Raw genomic sequence first — 20351 nt, 5'->3', positions numbered from 1 at the left:
CTTGTGTCATTTAACTATTGCTGAATAAACTGGTCCAAACTCAGTGGCTTAAAATACCACGATGTATTATTTCTCATGAATCTGTGGGTTGAATGGTCAGCTTCTCTATTTGTCCTTCTTGGACTCATGTGGCTGCATTCAACTGATTGGTGGCCTAGACTTGGGCTTGACTGGGATGGCTGGGCTTCTCTCTCCAATGATCTTTCATGCTCAAGGAGGCTAGACTTGACTTTTTACATGGCAGCTGGATTCCAAGATGAGATGGGAAGCTACAAGGTCCTGTGGCCTGGGCTCGGATGTTACACACAGTATCATCTGTACCACATTCTCTTGGCCAAATCAAGGCAGAGGATGAAGGCCAGCCCAGATCCAAGGAGTCCATCTCTGAATGGGGGTTGCAAAGCTTCTCTGACCATATTTAATCTATCACAGGGATACAGCCAGAAGATAAGACCGAGTAAAGCAGGCCAGTTGTGAGGAGACAGCCCCTGTGGCGAGCATCATCTGTTACCAAGTAACACATGGATTTAGCATGGCCAAATCTAACTTTTCAAAAGAAGTTGGAAATCCAGATTTAAAAAAAAATGTATTAATAGACTTAATTTTTTAGAGCAGTTTTCAGGTTCCAGAAAAACTGCTCAAAATAACTAAAGTTTCCATGAAATGTCTCCCCACTGCCTAAATTCCCCTGTAATTAACATCTCTCATTTGTGAGGTACATTTGTTGCAAGTGACAAACCCATCTGATACATTATTAGTAACTAAAGTCCATGGTTGACGTGAGGATTCACTCCGTGACCCACTGGTTTTATGGGTTTTGACAGATGCGTACTGTCTGATACCTACTGTTACGGTACCATGCAGAATGGCGTCACTGCCCTGGTGTTCCAACTACCCCTCCCTCCTGCCCACTCATCTCTTAACTGACTCTATGATTTTGTCTTTTTCACAAGGTCAGATATTTGGTATCATACCATTTTGTAGTATTTTCAGAGTGGCTTCTTTCATGACTTCACAGCTCACTTCTTTTTATCACCAAATTATATTCCATTGTCTGGATGTACCACAGTTGGTTTATACACTCACCTACTGAAGAACACCCTAGTTGCTTCCAAGTTTTGGCAATTATGAATGAAGCTGCTATAAATACTCATGGGCAGGTTTTTGTGTGAACTTCAGTTTTCAACTCATTTGAGTCAACACTGAGGAGTGTGATTGCTGGACCGTGTTGTATGAGAAATCTATGTTTAGCTTTCTAAGAAACTGCCAAATTGTCTTTCAAAGGGGGTATCTCATTTTGCATTCCACTGGCAACGCATGAGAGTTCCTCTTGCTCCACCTCCTAATAGCATTTGGTGGTGTCACTGTTTTAGATTTTGGCATTCTAACAGGTGTACAGAGAGATCTCATTGTGTTAATTTGCGATTCCCTAATGACCTAAGATGTTGAGCATCTTTTCATATGCTTATTTACCTCTAAATGTTTTCCTTAGTGAGGTGCCCATCCAGATCATTTACCCAGTTTTTAATTGGGCTGTTTGTTGAATTATTACCGAACTTTAAGATTTCTTTGTATATATTTTGCACACCGATCCTTTATCAGGGATGTGTGTTGCAAATATTTTCTCCTATTTTGGGTTTGGCTTTTCTTTTTCTTAATAGTATCTTTCATACAGCATAGGTGTTTAACCTAAATGAAGTCCAACTTACCAATTTTTCCTTTCATGGATTATGTTCCTAGTCATTGCCAAACCCAAAGTCACCTAGATGTTCTCTTAGGTCATCTTCTAGAGATTTCATAGTTTTGCATTTTACGTTTCAGTCTATGATCCATTTTGAGTTAATTTTTTAAAAGGTATCAAGTCTGTATCTCTGTCTATCTACTTAACTACCTACCTACCTACCTATCTACCTATTTTGCATGTGGATGTCTAGTTGTTCCAGCACGACAAGTTGGTTTGATCTCAAGGTCATGAGTTCAAGCCCCATGTTGGGTATAGAGATTGCTTAAGTATAAACAAACAAACAAACAAATAAATAAATAAACGTTGGCTTAGTAGGTGTTGCTTTTGTTTTGTTTTTTGGTGGTAGTGGTAGGGGAGAAAGGAAGCTCCCTTTCTCCCAGCATGCACGTCTGTAGGCTGTTTTTCTCCACTGTGGATCATCTTTGCCTCCCTCATTCCCCCTTATCTGCAATGACCTTCATCCATCCATTTTGATCTATAAAATCTTAGCTAACGACAACCTCACATTTCATCTAGCCACCCTTTCTGATATTCTCACTGGCGCGTGTACTCAACATAATCTGTTTAAAGTTGGTGAGCTCTGGGGGCTCCTGGGTAGCTCAGTAGGTTAAGCGTTCGACTTTGGCTCAGATAACGACCTCACAGTTCATGGGTTCAAGCCCTACATCAGGCTCTCTGTTGACAACTCAGAGCCTGGAGCCTGCTTTGGATTCTGTGTCTCTCTTTCTCTGCCCCTCCCCTACTCCTACTCTGTCTCTATCTCTCAAAAATAAATACATGTTAAAAAAAAAAAAGTTGGTAAACTCTAAAAGCACTTATACACTATAAATCCCACTTAGCACTGCCATATACCATTGTCCTCCCTCCTCAGACCCACTTTATAAACTCTTGGGAAGGCCAGAAATCCTCTTTTTCTCTTTTACCCCTGGTAGCTTAGCATAGGTCTGGCCACACAGTAGATCAGCAAGAGTTGCTGACAATTTTAGACTGGACTTTGGTCCTGACTTAGGTGTCTTCTGATCTTCAGGAGAGATGGGTACATTTTAGGAGGTCTGCCAAAGATGCAAACACTGCAGCCTTGCCCTGGCATGGCTCGAATGGTGCATCTCTAATTTTGATGCCTGATTTAGCATTATGCCCACACAAACAAGAGGGCCCTGATCTCCTTGGAGAATTAGGAAAGCTTTACCAATGAGACAGCAAAATGTGGTCCCTAAAGTACCAAAGGATGCTGAGTCACAAAGCATGTTCCTTTCATTATGACTATTACATGGTCATAATGACCGTTCCAGTCATTATGAAAACAATGAAAAGCAAATATATGAAATAAAAAGGAGAACAGACAGCTTCTGGTGACTGGTTCCCCACCTTATGCCTAATTAATATTCAAACTAATGGTAATCCCCCACCCCCTGACTTTGTTTTCTGTTTTCATCTGCATCATTAAGTGTTCCCATTCAAGGATCTTTGTGTACTTTAAAGTGAACAATGATGGAGGGAATGGACCCTTTCATTCCCCAGGGTCTCCGTTGGTTGTGACTGAGCCCAATCGCCATGGCATACCGTGCTGGCAGGCTTCTCAGAATTAGTTTTCTGAGGCAAAGTATTGTGGCTTCTGTTGCCAGGATCGCCTAGTTTCTGTCCATAGTCCACCCAAGCAAATCACAGGCAGGAAAAATGAAGGCGGCACAGACTTGGAAATGGCATCTCACTGCCTTGGGTTTCAGAAATGGTCAGTGAACCTGCTGTAGAGCTTACAGGGCCTTTCGTGTGGCCCCTGTTCAGGGCTGTGGCAAACTCTGGTGTCAGTGCCACTATCAATACTGCTTCTACTTCAGGAACAGCCTTGAGCTCAAGACTTATTGATATCAGGAAGGTGTTCACTAGAAGCCTAGAAGAAGAGCAGTCTTGTTGGAAACCTCCACACTCCTACATCCAACTTTCCTTGAAAGTCAAACAAAGTCCAATTGTTCCTGGCATCACCCTTCCTTCCCTGGGAAAGCCCCCAAATTGTGCAGCAGGCAGGGAACGGTCACTATGGATGGTGTGAAGCAGGCAGAGTGACCCCCAGTGTTTTATGTGAAACAAATCACATCTAGACAACTGAAAAATAAAAATCACAAGTTCCTTGCTCCAGGACCTGTTTCAAAAAACACTGTCCCATTTATCACTTCGCTGCCAAAGCAGTCCCTTCGGACATACCACACTCAGTGGTGACTCAGGGGGCTCCCAGCTACTTAAAACAAAGATTAAAGACCACTAATTTGTTCTGCCGACTACCATCAGGGAAGGGTAAGCAACCTGGGCTAGAAATTCAACCTCGCTCATGCTGAGCAACCAATCACATCAGTTACTGACAGGTACAGAAGTTTGGACAAAATGGGGAGAGGGGAAGAGAGAGGAGGAAGAAACCAGAATGTCCTTCAAGTCTACGAAAGCAGATAGAGGAGTGCTTGACAGAGCCAGACGGCAAGACACAGAGCCTCCACAGGCAAGCACAGCCGTGGAGAAGCAGAAGAGACTCACCACCCATAACCTGAACAAGTTAAATTATTTTGAGCTCTTGAGGCACTGGTATACTTCTTGGTGAATAACCGTATTTCCCACCAGGTAACAGGGAAGTAATTCCATTTCCTGAACATCGAGGTAGGATTTAAAGCTGCCGACCACTGAAAACAGACCATTATTTTCCCAGTGTATGATTTCATCTGATGCTACTGTTTCATCTGCAGTGTAAGCACCCCTTAAGTCCACTTTAGAGTCCTTTCCCCAGCCCCACCCCCAAGCCTTAATATCCCTTAGTCTCCTCCAAGGCAAAAATTGTTGGACCCATTTTGCAGCTCTACAAACCGTGAATATCTTAGAAACATAGAATGGCAGGGTGTGAGGATGCATCCAAGGCACGGAGAGGGGTAGGAGAAGGTTCTCGTATCCTGGTGACTCACTAAGTGCAATGACTGCTCTGAAGGCAATCTGTGGCTGAACCTCAAACTATTTTTACTAGAGAAAGGCAAGGTCAGCTCCGTTTTTCCCGAGTCTTATACAACTGTAGCCTGATGGTCCAGCTGTGCTGGTCATGGCCTCACATACTTTCTGCAAAGGCTCCGATTGACAGGATTTATGCGTTGGTCTGAAGAAGCATGCTAGGCAATGTGGGAGGAAACCGCAAGACAGTGGATCTACTTTCCGAGGAGGACTGGACAAGCAGCCCCAAAACTGCCTGTTCTGGGCTATGGGTGTTTACCACCCAAAGGTGAAGTAACAAAGATTCTTCTCTTTTCTAGCCTCTGATATGTGATCACAGTCATGCTAAGGTTTGAGGATCTGGAAACTCAAAGGGCTACTGGAGAGCTCTTCTTTCTAGAAGGAGACACAGAGGTAGCACTGGACATACTCCACATCATCAGGGAGAAGGGAAACCAAGACAACATAAATGAGAGAAGCAGACTTGGCTACTGATCTTCTGAGTTACTACAGTGCCTGGATGTTTTGTAAAACTAAAAGAAATCGCTTTTCATGCCCAGCAGCCAGCACAGTCAGTAGCCATCACCAAAGCCACCTTAGCAGGATGGTAAATCAAAGATCACCAAGGCCAAGAAGCGGTATGTTAAGAATAATGATTCCCCTCTGAGATGATGATGCTTAAAAAAATCCACAACAAACTAGCCAAGCTCCACACTTAGGAAGAAGGTTAAAATCATGTTCACGGGACAATGCTCAGAGTCAGATGGGGCCAGAGGGCCAATTCCAGGTGGAATTGCTCAGCAAGGGCCTACGGTGTGGCAGGCAGCCGGACATCATACTTACAGCGAGTTGGGCCGGGTGGGTTTGAGCACATCGAGATCCGGGTCACTGGAGTTCATGTTGGGCTGTAAGCTGCTGCTGGAATTAAGGATGCTGTTTGCATTTGATGAGACGACAGATTCTAAACTGGAGTTGATGATGCTGTTTCTTTGTTCCTCTGTGGGAAAAAAAAGGCCAGGAGCCCCACATCACTATTATTTCATAGGGATATTTTGTTCCTACATATATACAAAAACTTAGCAATCATGAGAATGGATTGAGATCTCAACAAAACTAAGAAAAAGACATAGGAAAGGGTAGGAATTATGGGCAGAAAAGGAAGAGGAAAGGAAACAGGAAAACACATGAGTTTCAACTTTGGAGCACCCCCCCCCCCCGCACCCCCCCCAAACCTGACAACACGGACCACCCATTTTCCTCGTGGTCCTACCACTGCACTATGAATTGTGTGTCTTCATTTGACTGGCAGATGGGCAGAACAGAGCAGCCTCCACAGCCCCTTGCATTCAAACAGATCCCCTTGGTTTCTGTGCCATTCACCTTTTATTCTAAAACTCTTGCCCCCAGTCTGGTCTTAATTGCCAGGGCCACGTCCTACCTCCAATTCTATAGCACCTCACTATAAAATATCTTCACCTTGGCCATCAACTTTCTTATGACTCTGCAATGTAAATTCCTGACCACGCCAAAGACATACCTTTCTGGGTTGCCTCCAGCTCCATGTATTTGATGTCTAGCTTCAAGTTAGTTCTTTGATTAACAAATCTATAAGGGCTACAGAGTAGTCTGCATATAAAACACCAAGTACACAGTCCACGCAGTTATATTTGGGCTTAGAGAGTATTACTAAGCTGGGAAGGAAGAAACCAGAGTTCTCTTGAAGCCTCCACCCCTGACTGGTTGAGTGGCCTCAGGCAATTTTCACTCTGTTTCTTGGTTAACGCATCTATCAAATGGGGAGAGGGACTGCTGCTTTGCACAGCTTGAGGAGTTCATGAGGATCAAGTGGGATCATATGCAAGAATGCATTTTGTAAGCTTCGGAACACTATTCAAAGAAAATAACGTTCTTTTTCTTCCCATCCTTAAAAGCTTGGAATTAATGTGATGAAGATAAAATTGGGGGGACGATTTAGCTAAATGGTACAGACACCACTGCTGTAGCAAAAATATTAGAGACTTGAAAGGTCATTCTTGTCCCACAGTCAATACAGATACACCATAATGAAATCAGCTGCCATTGCAGACAATCAACTCACTTATCAGGAAATAGTGTATCTGGGTTAATGCACACTGGACCTTTGAAACAAGCCAGAGGTATACCATGTCCCTAAGAAGACAGACTGGACTCACTGACACGGTAGTTTAGAGGGTGACATTTAAACTCAGGTCTCTTTAGGCAATAAAGAGAGTGATGTGATAAAAAAATTTTTTTCCATTTGCACTAGTCATGTGCATACAAATGTATTATGCTTATGAGATGATGTTAGAGTAATTTTCACATGTAATACACAAACATACACACACACACACACACACACACACACACACACACACACACCTGAAGCCCCTAGTACCTTGGCAAATTGTCAATGCCATGTTTAAAACCCTATAGAAGAGGGACGCCTAGGTGGCTCAGTTAGTTAAGTGACCGACTCTTGATTTCGGTTCAGGTCATGATCTCATGGTTTGTTGAGATCAAGTCTTGCATTGGGCTCTGTGCTAACAGGGCAGAGCCTGCTTGGGATTATCTCTCTCTCTGGCCCTCCACTGCTCACACTCTCTTTCTCTCTCTCAAAATAAATAAACTTTAAAAAACCCTCACAAAACCCTATAGAAGAATCAAAAACCACAAAACCCTGTAAGAGTAAAAACCTTTAAGAGTCAAAAAATCCTGTGAGGCTTTTGGGACATTTCTGAACTCTAAGTACATCTCAAAAACAAGGAGATTGGGGCGCCTGGGTGGCGCAGTCGGTTAAGCGTCTGACTTCAGCCAGGTCACGATCTTGCGGTCCGTGAGTTCGAGCCCCGCGTCAGGCTCTGGGCTGATGGCTCAGAGCCTGGAGCCTGTTTCCGATTCTGTGTCTCTCTCTCTCTCTGCCCCTCCCCCATTCATGCTCTGTCTCTCTCTGTCCCAAAAAATAAATAAACATTGAAAAAAAAATTAAAAAAAAAAAAACAAGGAGATTATTAACCTGATTCCTGAGATTTAGAACTATTCCTATTTCAAGAGCTTCAATTCCAACAGAAACAACAACAAATAAAGAGAAACTGAAAGAGTTACAATGAGCCAAGATGCAGGAAAACTACCAGGCCTTTAAATGGGAACTTGCTATCAGGAAGAAAAACAACTCTAAAATTACATATAGAGGATCACTGAGAAAATGGATATGCCACTTGCCAGTATGAATCAGCTAAGTGAAACTTTCCTTTGACCAAAATACTCTTATACAGATTTCTGAAAGACTGTGAGAAGCCCAAGACCACCATATAGAAAAGGGGACTAGAGATGATACCTTTCTGGGGTTCAATGGAGTCAATTTCTGCTTCAGAGGGAAGGAGAGATGAATAATTTTATTAACTCTAGCTTGAGGACAAGTTTGCAGGATGTAATTCTCTGAATTTGCAGGAAATAGAAGAGTACTACCATAGTTGATCTCTCTCCTGTGATTATATTTAGTTGCCCATAAGAGGGCATATAGAATCATAATTCTATAAATTAAAAAGAATGCCTTTATAAAAATACATTTGTTTTTCTAAAATATCTTTGGGGCTTTTTTTCTCCTGCTTACTATCCATTAGGAAAAGAAAGTATCTGAGATAGAATCTTCAATTTTCATCTATTCAATGAATGTTTATTAAGTACTTACCGAGTATTGGCAATGACTGGCATTGACAGTGAACCCCTACACTAACTGCCAGGTATTTAAGTCAGGTGCATATTAGAGTATTTATTAACTTGCACTTATTCATGTGTTTGTATGTCTACCTTACTTGATAGACTGTAAGCACCTTAAGATTAAACAAACATTGGACAGATAAAACTCTGAAATCACAACTGAAAAAAAAATTAGATAAAGATCTTTGCAACACCCAGGATACACACGATGAATCACGGGAACCTACCCCCAAAACCAAGAGCACACTGTATACACTGTATGTTAGCCAACTTGACAAGAAGTTATATTAAAAAAAAAAAGATGCTTTGCTTTATCAAACATTTTATCAGAATCCTAACACTCATTTAAGAATCTCATTCTACAAATGGGACTTAGGTAAAATTTTTGGCTTTTTCAACGAGTGAAGCAAGAAGACTGCTACGTATGGAAATTGACATGTGTCTGAAATGAACCCACATGGGAATGAGGACAGGGATGGACAGTGAGAGCCCGACCCTGCCTGGACTTGAAAGCCAAGAGAATTAAATGAGTGGCTACCCCCAAATTGAAATTGAGGATTTCCAGTAGTTCATTCAGTGGAGGTCATTAGAATTCTTTTTTAGAAAATAAATCCTTTTGGAGATTCTATTTCAACTTACATTAGGTATCTCGAACCTTACAAATATGGCATAACCAATAACAAAATGACAACAAGGCAAAAGATCAAGGAAATGAGTCTTTTGTCCAACAAGAAGATACAAAAATTTTAATCATAAAACTTCATAGTTCTGCAGTCAAGATAGCTAAATATACATATCAAAAGTCGGACTGTTTGTTACTGGTAAGCCTCGATGGGGCCCATGGTAAGGAAGTCTGGAAACCTGGCACTCTTTGACGCAAGACCACTACCGTTTTATTGGACATGAGACCTCAAATAGTGAGAATGAGAGCTTCTAGGTATAGGCAGACTTCTGAGCTGAAACACTGACAGGTGTTTCACCGAGGGTGAGCAGGACAGTCAAAGTTAGTCCAGCAAAGAGGTGGAGAGTAAAATCAACAGCCAATCAAATGTTTTAATGGTTATGGCAAATTATACCAAGACATATTCTAAAACATTTGCTATGAATTAAAAAATAAAGAGAACATGGTTCAGTAATGTCACTCCCAACAGGGGGATCTTTGTCAGGTGGGCAAATGAGTACTTGCCCTAATAGAAAAACATAATGACAACAGGCAGCCGAAAACACAATTTTTAAAAATGAAATTAACCAAATTGTTCAAATATCAGAGCTGGACCTGTCTGAGACACTGATGATTCAGGCCAGTTCCGGCATCGTCATCAGAAGGTCTAAGAAGGATTGATGACAATTACATTGCTGAAGAAAAGGAAATTACAGGCTAGTGGATTGAAAAAGAAAAACAACAACAGTTATGAGTCAAATCAACAGGATCAGAGAGAACCACTTAAATGACCAAAAGAAAAAGAATGCCCACAACTCAGGAGTATTCCTAAACTGCTTGAAGTCCATGGGGATGCTTGCTTTCTTTAAACATGTTTGTCAACAAGAATCTCTCTTCATTTTAGTCACAGCAAACAAGGGCTTGGAGCAAAGAAATGATAAAATAAATCCCCAAACAACTGTAAACACGTGTGGGTGAGCACTGGATGTTTTTATGAACATATGTTCTACGAAGGGTGATAAACCAGATGTGGTCTTGGGGCTTAGAAATTCAAACCACTCAGGGCAGGGGCATGCATGCCCACAAAGAACCCCTCCAGGGTCTGTTACAGTGATCTGTGAGGTGAGCATCAGTCACACATTCCTGCCACCTGGCCCATGCATAATGTACGCTAAAGCTCCATGAGTGGTTACAGGGCAAATAATAAATGTAAGGTGACCAAAAGCCATCAAAGCGTATTCTGCTAGCACAGAAAGAGGCAGTTCTGTGTGACTGAATTTTCAGGTGCTTCAGACAGGCACCACTAATGTCCTTGAAACCAAAGTAATGGTTATAGTGGGCAGAGTCTGTGTTTTTTGTACAAATCAGGAGCGGAAAAATAGGACTGCAACCAAATCACTGCAACTAAAAAAAGAAAGCCACAGAATAATTTTGGTGATATTGTACTTGTTCTGGGGGTTGCCATGGAAATCTGGGAGCTAAGCAACCTCACTTTCCATATTTACCAAGTGACTCCTGCTCACTCTAATGACACTCCCTCCCCATCCCCACCCCCCCACACAAAAGGCAGGGTCTGTGTTTATCACGGAACCCAGAGACAAGGCCAGGAATGCACACGCAGCACCAAACCGAATTCACATGTCTTGGCAAGCGTCGACACTCCAGCCCACTGAATACACAGAGTGGGAGGATAAATAGGAAACACAGACTTGCAACGTCACTCCGGGGGAGGTTTCCCACCAGGCGTGGATGTCTGTCAGAATATGGGCTAACATCATCTTTCCGTGATGTCTGAGACCTAGATGTCAAAAGAGGGGAGAGAAAAGTTCTTTAAGAGCATCTCATGATGCCCATAGCCCAAAGGAGGGAACACGCTGTGTACACGATCAAACAAGGAGGGAAGGGAGTTACCAGACTGACGGGAGTTCTGCAAAGACACAGACTTGAGACAAAAAATACTAAGACAAAAGCAATATACCCAGAGGCTTTCCCTTGCTGTGGCAGGGAGAGAGGTGTACTTTCTCCTGCTTATTAAAGTTTTGCAATGAAGTCTGCAATGCATCATCTTGACAAGATAGGATGATAACAGTATGGCAGCTTAATGAATTTTGCAATAAAAAATGATGAGTGCACAGTAATTTCTGAGTTTTTTATCTCTGGGAAACACCCAAGTACATGAGAAGCTTAGAATCAGACTTTCTGAAGCAATATTTTTTCCCTTGTAGTTTTTCTTCCTGGTAACAGTGGCGTGCCAAGCCACACTAAAATCTGAGGTGGTATGATTTCATGTTGACCCAGTGTCAGTCCCTATGACAAAAATAATCTGAAAAAGCAGTCTGAGCAATGTGTTTGGGCACATAACATTTTGGGCAATGTTTCAAAAAACAGACCTAAAAAGCAGTTTGGGCAGTGAGGGACTAAATAGCGTATTGATAAGTACAAAATGTGGTCGATCTGTTGTTCTGACCATAGGACATAGTACATGCTATTACAACTTTTGGCAGGTTGTCCTCAGCAAAAACTACCAATTTTGGTCCTATGTAGAGTGACCGACTTATTTCCTAGTCATGGCGCTCATAATAACCCTTTTCTCTGCAAAAGGAAAAAATGCCAATAAAACTGGATTTCACGAGAGAATGGGGGAATCACTGCAGCTGGCCCAGGATTGAAATGATTCACAGGAAAGAGGCTTGCAGGCACATGGGGAAGCCCACCCCCGAAACAACACCATTTCCAAAACCACAATGTAGGAACGAACGTCTACATACGGCTGAACCGGGGGTTGAAGGATCAGAGTTAAACAGATAATCTACTATGTACAACAAAGCCTTTCCCCACCGCCCCCCCCCCCAGCTGAGCACTTGCTTTGGAGTAGGGACATTCTTCATTTAATCTCTGGTTCCCTGATAAGTGAGGGAATCCACTACAGAATGCTTATATTATTAATGTTTAGCAAACAGAAAATGATAATATTTATTTTTATACCATGACTCATTGAAAAATGGGCTTGGGATAGTAAAAAAAATGTGTGAATAGGTAGTTTGTTTTTAATGATGTAAAAATTAGTCAATACATAATAAAGATGCATTCCTCTCCAACTTCTAAAGTACAGAAAAGCATGCAAATATTCCATACTGATTTTGGTATGTCAATGTCCAAATTTTCTATACATAGAAACATACGCATATATACTTCTAACAAAACAGTATAGCATCGTAACTACGGATGAGTTACTTGCTTTGTTCACTTAGTGATAAAGCCAGAGACAGAAGCCTGTAACATGCTGTTTTTCATTTAATGATCTACTTTGAGCTTTTTGCTTGCCATTAGCTTTCCGGGGCATCATTGTTTTAAATGGCCACATCAACTATGTGGTTTTCAGTCACACGTGGTCATCATGCATAATGAAGCCAAGAGCCACGTTACACCTTACAGTCTGTGTGACAGTAGGAATCCATGTGGATAAACACATCACCTGCCAATACAAACACGTGTGGCCAGAGCACCCAGGATCTGCAGAGGCAACCTGAGAAAACGCACAAGCCGCAGCTTGGAGTGCTGGGAGAAAGACATTATGCGATAAGCCTTTGAATACTATGAATTCCCAGTTATTTTTCAACCAGGAAGACACAAATGAGAAGTATATGAGCTGAATTCTTAACCTCTCACTGGGTCTGTCTGGGAAAGGGTCCAAAATGAATTATATTAGCTAAGAGAATTAATGAGAGCTATAATTCCAGCAGGAATGTTAGGGTGATCCATGTAAAACAAAGCCCAAGAATCTATTCTCACTCCCCAGACCCACCAATGCTACACAACTCATCCTAGCTGCTGATATATGTGAATTCAAGCACCAGAATAGCTCTCTCTGGGGCCAGGGTGACTCTGCATTACTCTCACATATGGGCCTCTCCTTTGGAATCTGCAAGATCCACAGAGGGAGTATTTCCTCAGTCAAATGTAACGTAAAACTATAGTCTGATGATAATCATCACAATTGTAACTAACATTTATTAGGTGCTTACTACGTTCTAGGCCCAGTGTCAAGTACTTTACATGCACCTGCACTGGTTCACTTAATCATGGTAACTGCCCTCCAAGGAAGCTATTATTAGTGATCGATTTTGCAGATGAGCAAATGGAGGTTCAGAAAGGGAAACTAATGCACTCTAGGTCTCAGAGCTGCTAGGTCACAGGGATGGCCTGAAACAATGCAGTGTGACTGGAGAACCCCTGCTTTCAACCACCACACCAGGCTGTCACAAACCTCAACAGAGAGTCAAAGAGATGCGCTGGGAGGGACAGAAATGAGCAGCCTTGACTGTCCCTCCTTCCCCCAGGTGTGTGCCTCTCTCACTTCAGCTGGCATCAGCATCACCAGAGTGCTTTAAAAAATACCAATGCCTGGGCTCTAGTCACGATCTCCTGATTCAGAACGTACCTGGGAGGAGACCAGGCATCCGTATTTTTAACAAGCTCCTTACACAAGTCCAATGTACACCAAGTCTAAGAACCACTGTTCCAAGAAACAGGTTTCAACACCTTGGTGTAAGCACTAAAAATCTGAGACAAAAATCAGTGATAAATGTCACCTCATAATCTCTTGGAAGAACTTTAAAAGGCAGTAGATCTGGTTGCTGGTTCCCTCTAATCCTTCTGGCTCCCCCTTCTACACTTGTCCAGCAAAAGTACAGCTTCTATGTCAGTACCTTTCACCTGGAGATAGCACTCTGATCTCTGCAGCAGGATGTTATCCGTGGGGCACCTTACAGATTAAACAGTCATCTCCTTTGATACCATTCATTTGCCAGCACAGTTGTGAAAACCTTGATGCATGTGTTCTGTGATCACAAATCATAGTGACTACCTTGGCCCAGCAAATGAAAGGTCCTGCTGAACACATCCTGCTCTCTGCATAGTTGGTACGAGATCTAGAGGGGCTGCTGCCTGCTGGTATGCATATTGAGGAATCCATTTAAGATGGTCCAAGTGCCCCCATGGCACCGCTAGATGCTAGGACAGATGGCTTTTACTGCTTCTGTAATTCAGACTAGAAAGACTTTCACTTCCGTGGCTGAAGAACTGACAGAGGCACCCTTTTGGAGACAACCTGGCATGGGGAAGGGACATCACCTGGGTACAAATTCCTCCTCAGTGCTTTACCAACTGTGTTGACTACTTAACCTCTGGAGCGTCAGTTTACTTGTCTGTGAAGTGTGGATAGGGGGGACCTGCCTCACTGGGTGACGGTCAGTTGTGAGAAGGAAGTAAGATACTGATGCACTTAGCAGGCTGTCTGGCATGTTGGGTGAGGCATAATAATTTTAACTTTGATTGTTGTTGTTACTGAATGAGGTTCAGATCCAACTTGGTCTCAAGGTTCTTCATCAAATGCATTGTTTATCCTTCCACACCAGCCTTCCACTCCCACCCCACCCCCAGCTCTGTACAGGCAGATCTCTCCCTTAAGGGAAATGTAGACTCCGGGTTCATAAGCAGAACTGGAAATACTGCCCCTTAGAATTAAGGGGTTTGCAGGCTAGGTCACAAAACACACAGAACCACATCTCTTTAAGAACAACCCCCCAAGTTGAAACCAGAAGGCAGAATCATCACTGGCTAATAGTGTAGCTCTGAGGTCTCAACAACTGGATCCAAACCTATTTTGTTGCTGTGTGATCCTGAGTACATTATTTAATATAAGTTTTATCTTCCTCCATTGTCCCAAACGCGGACAGTACCTGTGTAATGTTGGAGATTAAGTGAGGTGTTGCTATGCACAGTGCTTCGCATGAGAAACCACTTGATAAATTAAAGAGCCATATATGTATGTATATATATTAAACATACATTAACGAAAAATCTGATTTCTGTGGGAGAATGTTTTGTAAGTTCAATTTGGGAACATATCTTTCCACAATCCTCAGTCCGAGAGACAAGAGCTACCCTCTGCTACTTACAGAAAGACTATTCCCTGTTCCCTGTGCAGAGCATCACAGCCACCCTTCTGTCCTTTGTGCGAGACTATGACTCATTTCCTTTAGCATCTTACTCGGAATTCCACCTTTCAGGAAGCATTCCTTGACCACCTACATACAACTTGGATTTCTGGTCCCTCTTCACTAACAATATTCAGTGGCTTGTATTTGTTGCTATGTTTCTAAATCCTGTTTTTCCCCATCAATCCCTTTTCTTCTTTTCTGCAAAGTTTTTTTTTTTTAATTTTTGTTTATTTTTTGGGAGAGGGAGAGAAAATGGGGAAGGGGCAGGGAGAGAGAGAGAGAGAGAGAGGCAGGGAATTTGAAGCAGGCTCGGCACTGTGAGTGCAGAGCCCGATGAGGGGATTGAACCCATGAACCCTGAGATCATGACCTGAGCTGAAGTCGGATGCTCAACTTACTGACCACCCAGGTGCCCTTCCACAAAGTTTTAGTCTCAGAGACTGTTCCCATTTCATTCCTAGTCCCACTTCCACCACACATTGATTGTCTACGAGGAGTCATGTGCTGCCTTGGAGCTGACCAAAGTCGCTACCCAAAAGAGAGCAGGAGAAAGCACCCAACTCCTCATTCTGGGAAGAGAACAGGTTAGCGTAAAGAGATCTCTACCTTTAGGGAAAGGGGAAATGCTGTTGGGAGAAGATTCCACTAATACCCATAAGATTAAAGCTGAAGAATCTTATGGAGGTGCATGGGACACAAATGGTCTATTTCCACAGAAGAAGAAACTCCTTCTGGAAAACAAGACCCATATCCAGGAGCATCAGCTAATATGCCACATGCTTCCAGGAGCCTGAAGTACAAAGAGAGAGGATTGAGCCTATGAACTCCCAAGATGACTCTCAGGACCTTGCTCTCCAGGAAAAGGGAGACAACCTGCAACCTGAGGCCAAGAGCACTGGCAGAGATTTGCGTCTAAGACAAACGTCTTCTGCACAGAGTGGGGGCAATGCAGAGAGGGGAGAGAAAAATGTGCACTGACAATCAACAACTGGAACCTCTCAAAGGAAGCATCCAAGTGAGCTACGCTAGGAGTTTTAGGCCCATTAAACATCTCAACAGGGACTGAAGAGAGGGCTAACCAATGGAATACAGAGAAAATTCTCAAGTGCAAGGACATCAGTGAGGAGAAAAGTGTAACTGAGCTCAGGAGGAAGTAAGAGGAAATGGGGTTCTGAAAAACATCATCTGCCAAAAATCAAAGTACAGAAGGGTTATGTGAAGATGTGCTTGTGTGTCCACACAAGAGCAATCCCTGTAACAAGGTTTTGCTCTGTGGCCAGAACCTGAAGAAAGGTAAGGTCACACCAAAGCTGGACAGGTGTCACAGGAACTGAAAGTGCACAGCATGGAAGTAACAGGTGAAGAGTGCACACCCCCAGTGACAGAACAGCCAAATGACAGTATCAGAACCCAATTCTAGTCAAAACAAACTTGAGTTCACATATTTACATTAAGAGAAAGGAAAGGAGTCACTCAAAAATTCAAAGTACTATCTGTGGACTCCAAACCGTAGTACAAATTTCACAGGTGAGAAGTAAGAAATCTTTATCTTTATTTTAATGGTTACATGTTTAATGTATATTAGAAAGTAAAACAGTGAGACCATCAAATTCACATTTTTAGAGATTTTACTAAGTAGGATGAAGCCATGTAAAGAAGGCAGAGGCTTTAAGATCAATTTAAAGAAATGTATTCAAGCAAAAGCATATGAATTATGTGGTTGAGGGCCAAAGAGTAAATGAAGGTCTATGCAAATGACTCGAGTTTGGGAAGTGACTAAGTAGCCAAAGTTCCTTAAACTGAAAAACATCACCATATGGAAATACACAAATTTTCCCTCACCAATTACCTGCAGTATTTATTTGTACTTTAATTCTACAGAGTAAATTCAGCGAAGTGCTTTGATAAAGTAGCCTTCTATCTTTATCCACAGATAGACAAAGGGAAGGGTAAGTTGTGTGCAAGCAAGACAGTGCCCTGTCACCTGCTCATCTAACAGTGAGGGGTGCTCACAAAACCTTCCAGCTCCTGGCCAGTCTTCCCTTCCAGCATCAACTCACTCAACCCCTCCTATGGCACTTTCCAAGCCAGCGTGGATGTCATTTCTAGTTTCTCAAGAAAAAAGCCATTTCCAAAACAAACCATAAGAAGTCTATGAATATATGCACACCCGCATTCTTTTCAATGGAAATGTTTCTTCTCCAAGACAGGGAAGAAAGCTAAGTGCCCCTGAAATATTTGAGTGTATGGAAGTTCCAGTCCTGTTTCCAGGGCGCATTTCCTAACATTTGGAGGAAAGATAAGCTGCTTCACTGTCTTCCCGTCTTCCATGCTTCCATCCACGGTGCAGACAGGGACATGACAGCTCGGTCTGCGGCTTAGATGCACCTGTTTTCACACATCCTTAACTTTCATCCTCTGGCTCGTGTGATAAAAATTAATCTTGAGTCAGGATCTAATTGATTTTCTCCTCATCTCCATCTTCTTCCTTACATGCTCCCAGAGTACGCTTGTAGACCTGCTTCCAAGCTGCTTCTGCTTCCATCCTAACCTACACTGCTCATTGCTTAGTACAAAACGAGGTGACTGTCACTCTCCTGGACACCTGAGGAACACACCCCTCCACAGCCTAATGCCCTGTTCATGGCAGATATGGGTGAGACCAGTCCTGTTCCAAGTGTTCCCTACTACACTCAGAGGGGCCCAGGCCATGTGCAGACCGAAGTGAGAAGGACCGAAGCCAGGCATTTAAGAGCAACACGGGCTATTGTTTGAAGAGAACTCAACCCCACTGGGGTCAAAACCCCAAAAGTATACAAATCCTTTCACCTAGAAATTCTTCCAGGATTTATCCTAACGAAATGATCATGTATATGAACAGATTTAGCTACAAAGATTAACAGGGGCTTTACTCATGAAAGCTAAACATCTGAAACAACCCAAAGGGTGCTAAAGTCACCAAGGTCCAGCCATTTTATGGGATAGTATGACATCTTTAAATGCAGTGACGCTCTGGGGGCAGCGGAGATTTGTTTTCAGAATGATAACTTCTGAAATACAGGGGATAAGAAATGCTTTTTCATAAGGAAGAAGAAGATGCCAATCCAGATATGGATTTTCTCTCCTTTTCGAAGCCAAGTGGCTGATTCTTCTGATCTGTGCCTTTACTGTACTTCATAAAGGCAACAACAGCAACAATAACACCACCACCTCCGCCCCTCCACCCCCCCCCCCGCCCCAGTAAATGCGCTTATTGTGCACCAGGTGCCGTGTGAAGTGCTTTAATCCGCACAACAACTCTGTGAGGCAGAAACTAGTATCCCTGTCTTCCAGAAGAGAAGCCCAAGGCCCCGAGATGCAAGTTAACTTGCCCACATCGTGCACAGCCAGAGAGCGGCAGACTCAGAGCTAGCAGCCAAGCAGTCCGGTGCCAGTGCATGCTCTCAACTGTCACATGTTCCACAGCCTCTGTGAATGGGTATCTCTCTCTGAAGGTGCTTACTGCGGTGACCTACATGATCCATTCACTTGTCTATTCCCCTCACTCATCTGTGAGCACTTTAAAAACAAGGTCCTATTTGTATACTCCCAGTCCCTTGCAGGCCTCGTCTAAGCGTCAGTTGCATGAAAGAATTAGCCTTGGTATTTGCACGTGATTAAACAATAACTAGTAATAATAGTGGCAGCTCTCAGTCCTTGCCAAGTCTAGGACTTGTGCCAGATGCTTAAATGCAAAATTGCATTTAATCCTTAACAAATCCCTTTAAGATAGGCACTGTTATCCCTACTACACAGATGAGCAAACGGAGGCTGCAAGAAGGTAAAAGGCTTGCCCGTGCATTGCTGCTGGCACAAAAACCCAGGTCTTATGGGACTCCAGGCAGAGCTGGAGCCCTCACCACCACCCAGCTCTCTTATTACAGAAGCTCAAATAAGCCTGGATATTTTAGGGCCCAGTGGCCTGATAACTGCAAAGAACTCAGTTCTGACATGAAAAGAGGATTCAGTCAAACGGAGGTGATAACACTCTACTGCTTGGAACAGAGGGCATTATTCTCTAATTAATTCATTAATTAAGTTCACACATATATTAAGTGTCTGCTCCATGCCAGGCCCTGTGAGGTGGAGCAGAAGGATGAGCAAAGCAAGGGCCAGCCCTCAGAGTCATAGTCCAGTAGGGCATGTGACTTGCACTAATAAGCATTTAATTACAAACTGAGAAAAGGAAACTGGTTCTGTGGAAGCCGCTAACAAAAAAGGGGCCAAGGCAGTAACGCCGGAGCTGAGCTCTTACTGTGTAGCAGGAAGAAACAATGCTCAGCTGTTCGCCCAAAGGAGATCTGGAAAGAGAATCCTGAACAGCAAGTGGCCCTTGTCTTTCATTCTCCTAACACTACTTCCTGTCCTACCAGGCTTACTCAGCAATGAAACTTGCGAGGGCACCGCCATACACCATCCTCAAGGACACGCAGGGGAGGCACCCACAGAGAGAGGCCGGAGGTGTGCACCCTGAGCAGGTGGAAGGTGGCACGGGCCGTCTCGTGAGCACCTTGCTGGCCCTGAGCAGGAGACTCACGTTTCTCTGCTGACTGCATGGTGTGGAAGAGCGTCAGGGGCCTTTCGCTGCAGGAAGGGGGCTTGGAGTCACTGCTCTTCTTCCGGGACAGGTGCAGCTGGGCATTGGTGAGAGGCATATCAGGCACGGTGTTGAATATCTGCAAGTAAAGTTTCACAAAAGGGTCACACGCTGCTGTGAGTGGGGGAGCAAGCACAGGCCCCGACCAGCACAACCGAAAGCTTGGTGGTATGAAAGAATCAGCAAGAAAAAGACCCGAAAAGACCACCAGCATTTGCTCAGGATTTCACTTGAAACGTCTCTCAGAAATGATATTAAACGTTTTCTTTCAGAAGCATATCCTGGATATTGGGGACTATTTCCTTCCATTTCTAGCCCCTTCTGCTGTCACTTCCTCTGATGTTCTGTCGGTTGTTCTTTCCAGGAGAAATGGGAATGTATTGTGCTAAATATAAGCCATGGTCTATTACCAAGGCTTTGAGCTTTCTGACTACCTTTTGTCCAGAACCAATTAATCAAAACCCCTTTACTTTTCCTCACTGGTTCTATTGACCAGTTCTTAACGACTGCTTCACAACTTTCTTAGAATGTGAAACATGCATTTAAATAACATTCCAAGAAGAAGTCCAGAGCAGGGCACCAGTTCTGGGTCCTCTGTCATCCTTA

At 43.2% G+C, this 20351-nt stretch overlaps 1 protein-coding gene across 2 annotated transcripts in view; it reads right to left on the bottom strand.

Annotated features, from left to right (window-relative positions):
* Positions 1-20351, bottom strand: part of ARHGAP26 (Rho GTPase activating protein 26) — a 427668-nt gene that overhangs the window by 69577 nt on the left and 337740 nt on the right. For both annotated transcript variants that reach the window (XM_047086326.1, XM_047086334.1), the window contains exons 19-20: positions 19686-19824; positions 5552-5705 (exon numbers count right to left, since the gene is read on the bottom strand). In XM_047086326.1, coding sequence (XP_046942282.1) covers positions 5552-5705; positions 19686-19824 — 293 coding nt within the window. The remainder of the gene's footprint in view (positions 1-5551; positions 5706-19685; positions 19825-20351) is intronic.

This window comes from Lynx rufus, unplaced genomic scaffold (assembly GCF_022079265.1).
Source record: "Lynx rufus isolate CCGP_SWC_20201006 ecotype Redwood Valley unplaced genomic scaffold, mLynRuf1.p SCAF_1, whole genome shotgun sequence".
Classification (NCBI taxonomy): Eukaryota; Metazoa; Chordata; class Mammalia; order Carnivora; family Felidae; genus Lynx; species Lynx rufus.
The sequence above is the reverse complement of the archived record's forward strand: the minus strand, read 5'-3'. Positions and strand labels throughout refer to the sequence as shown.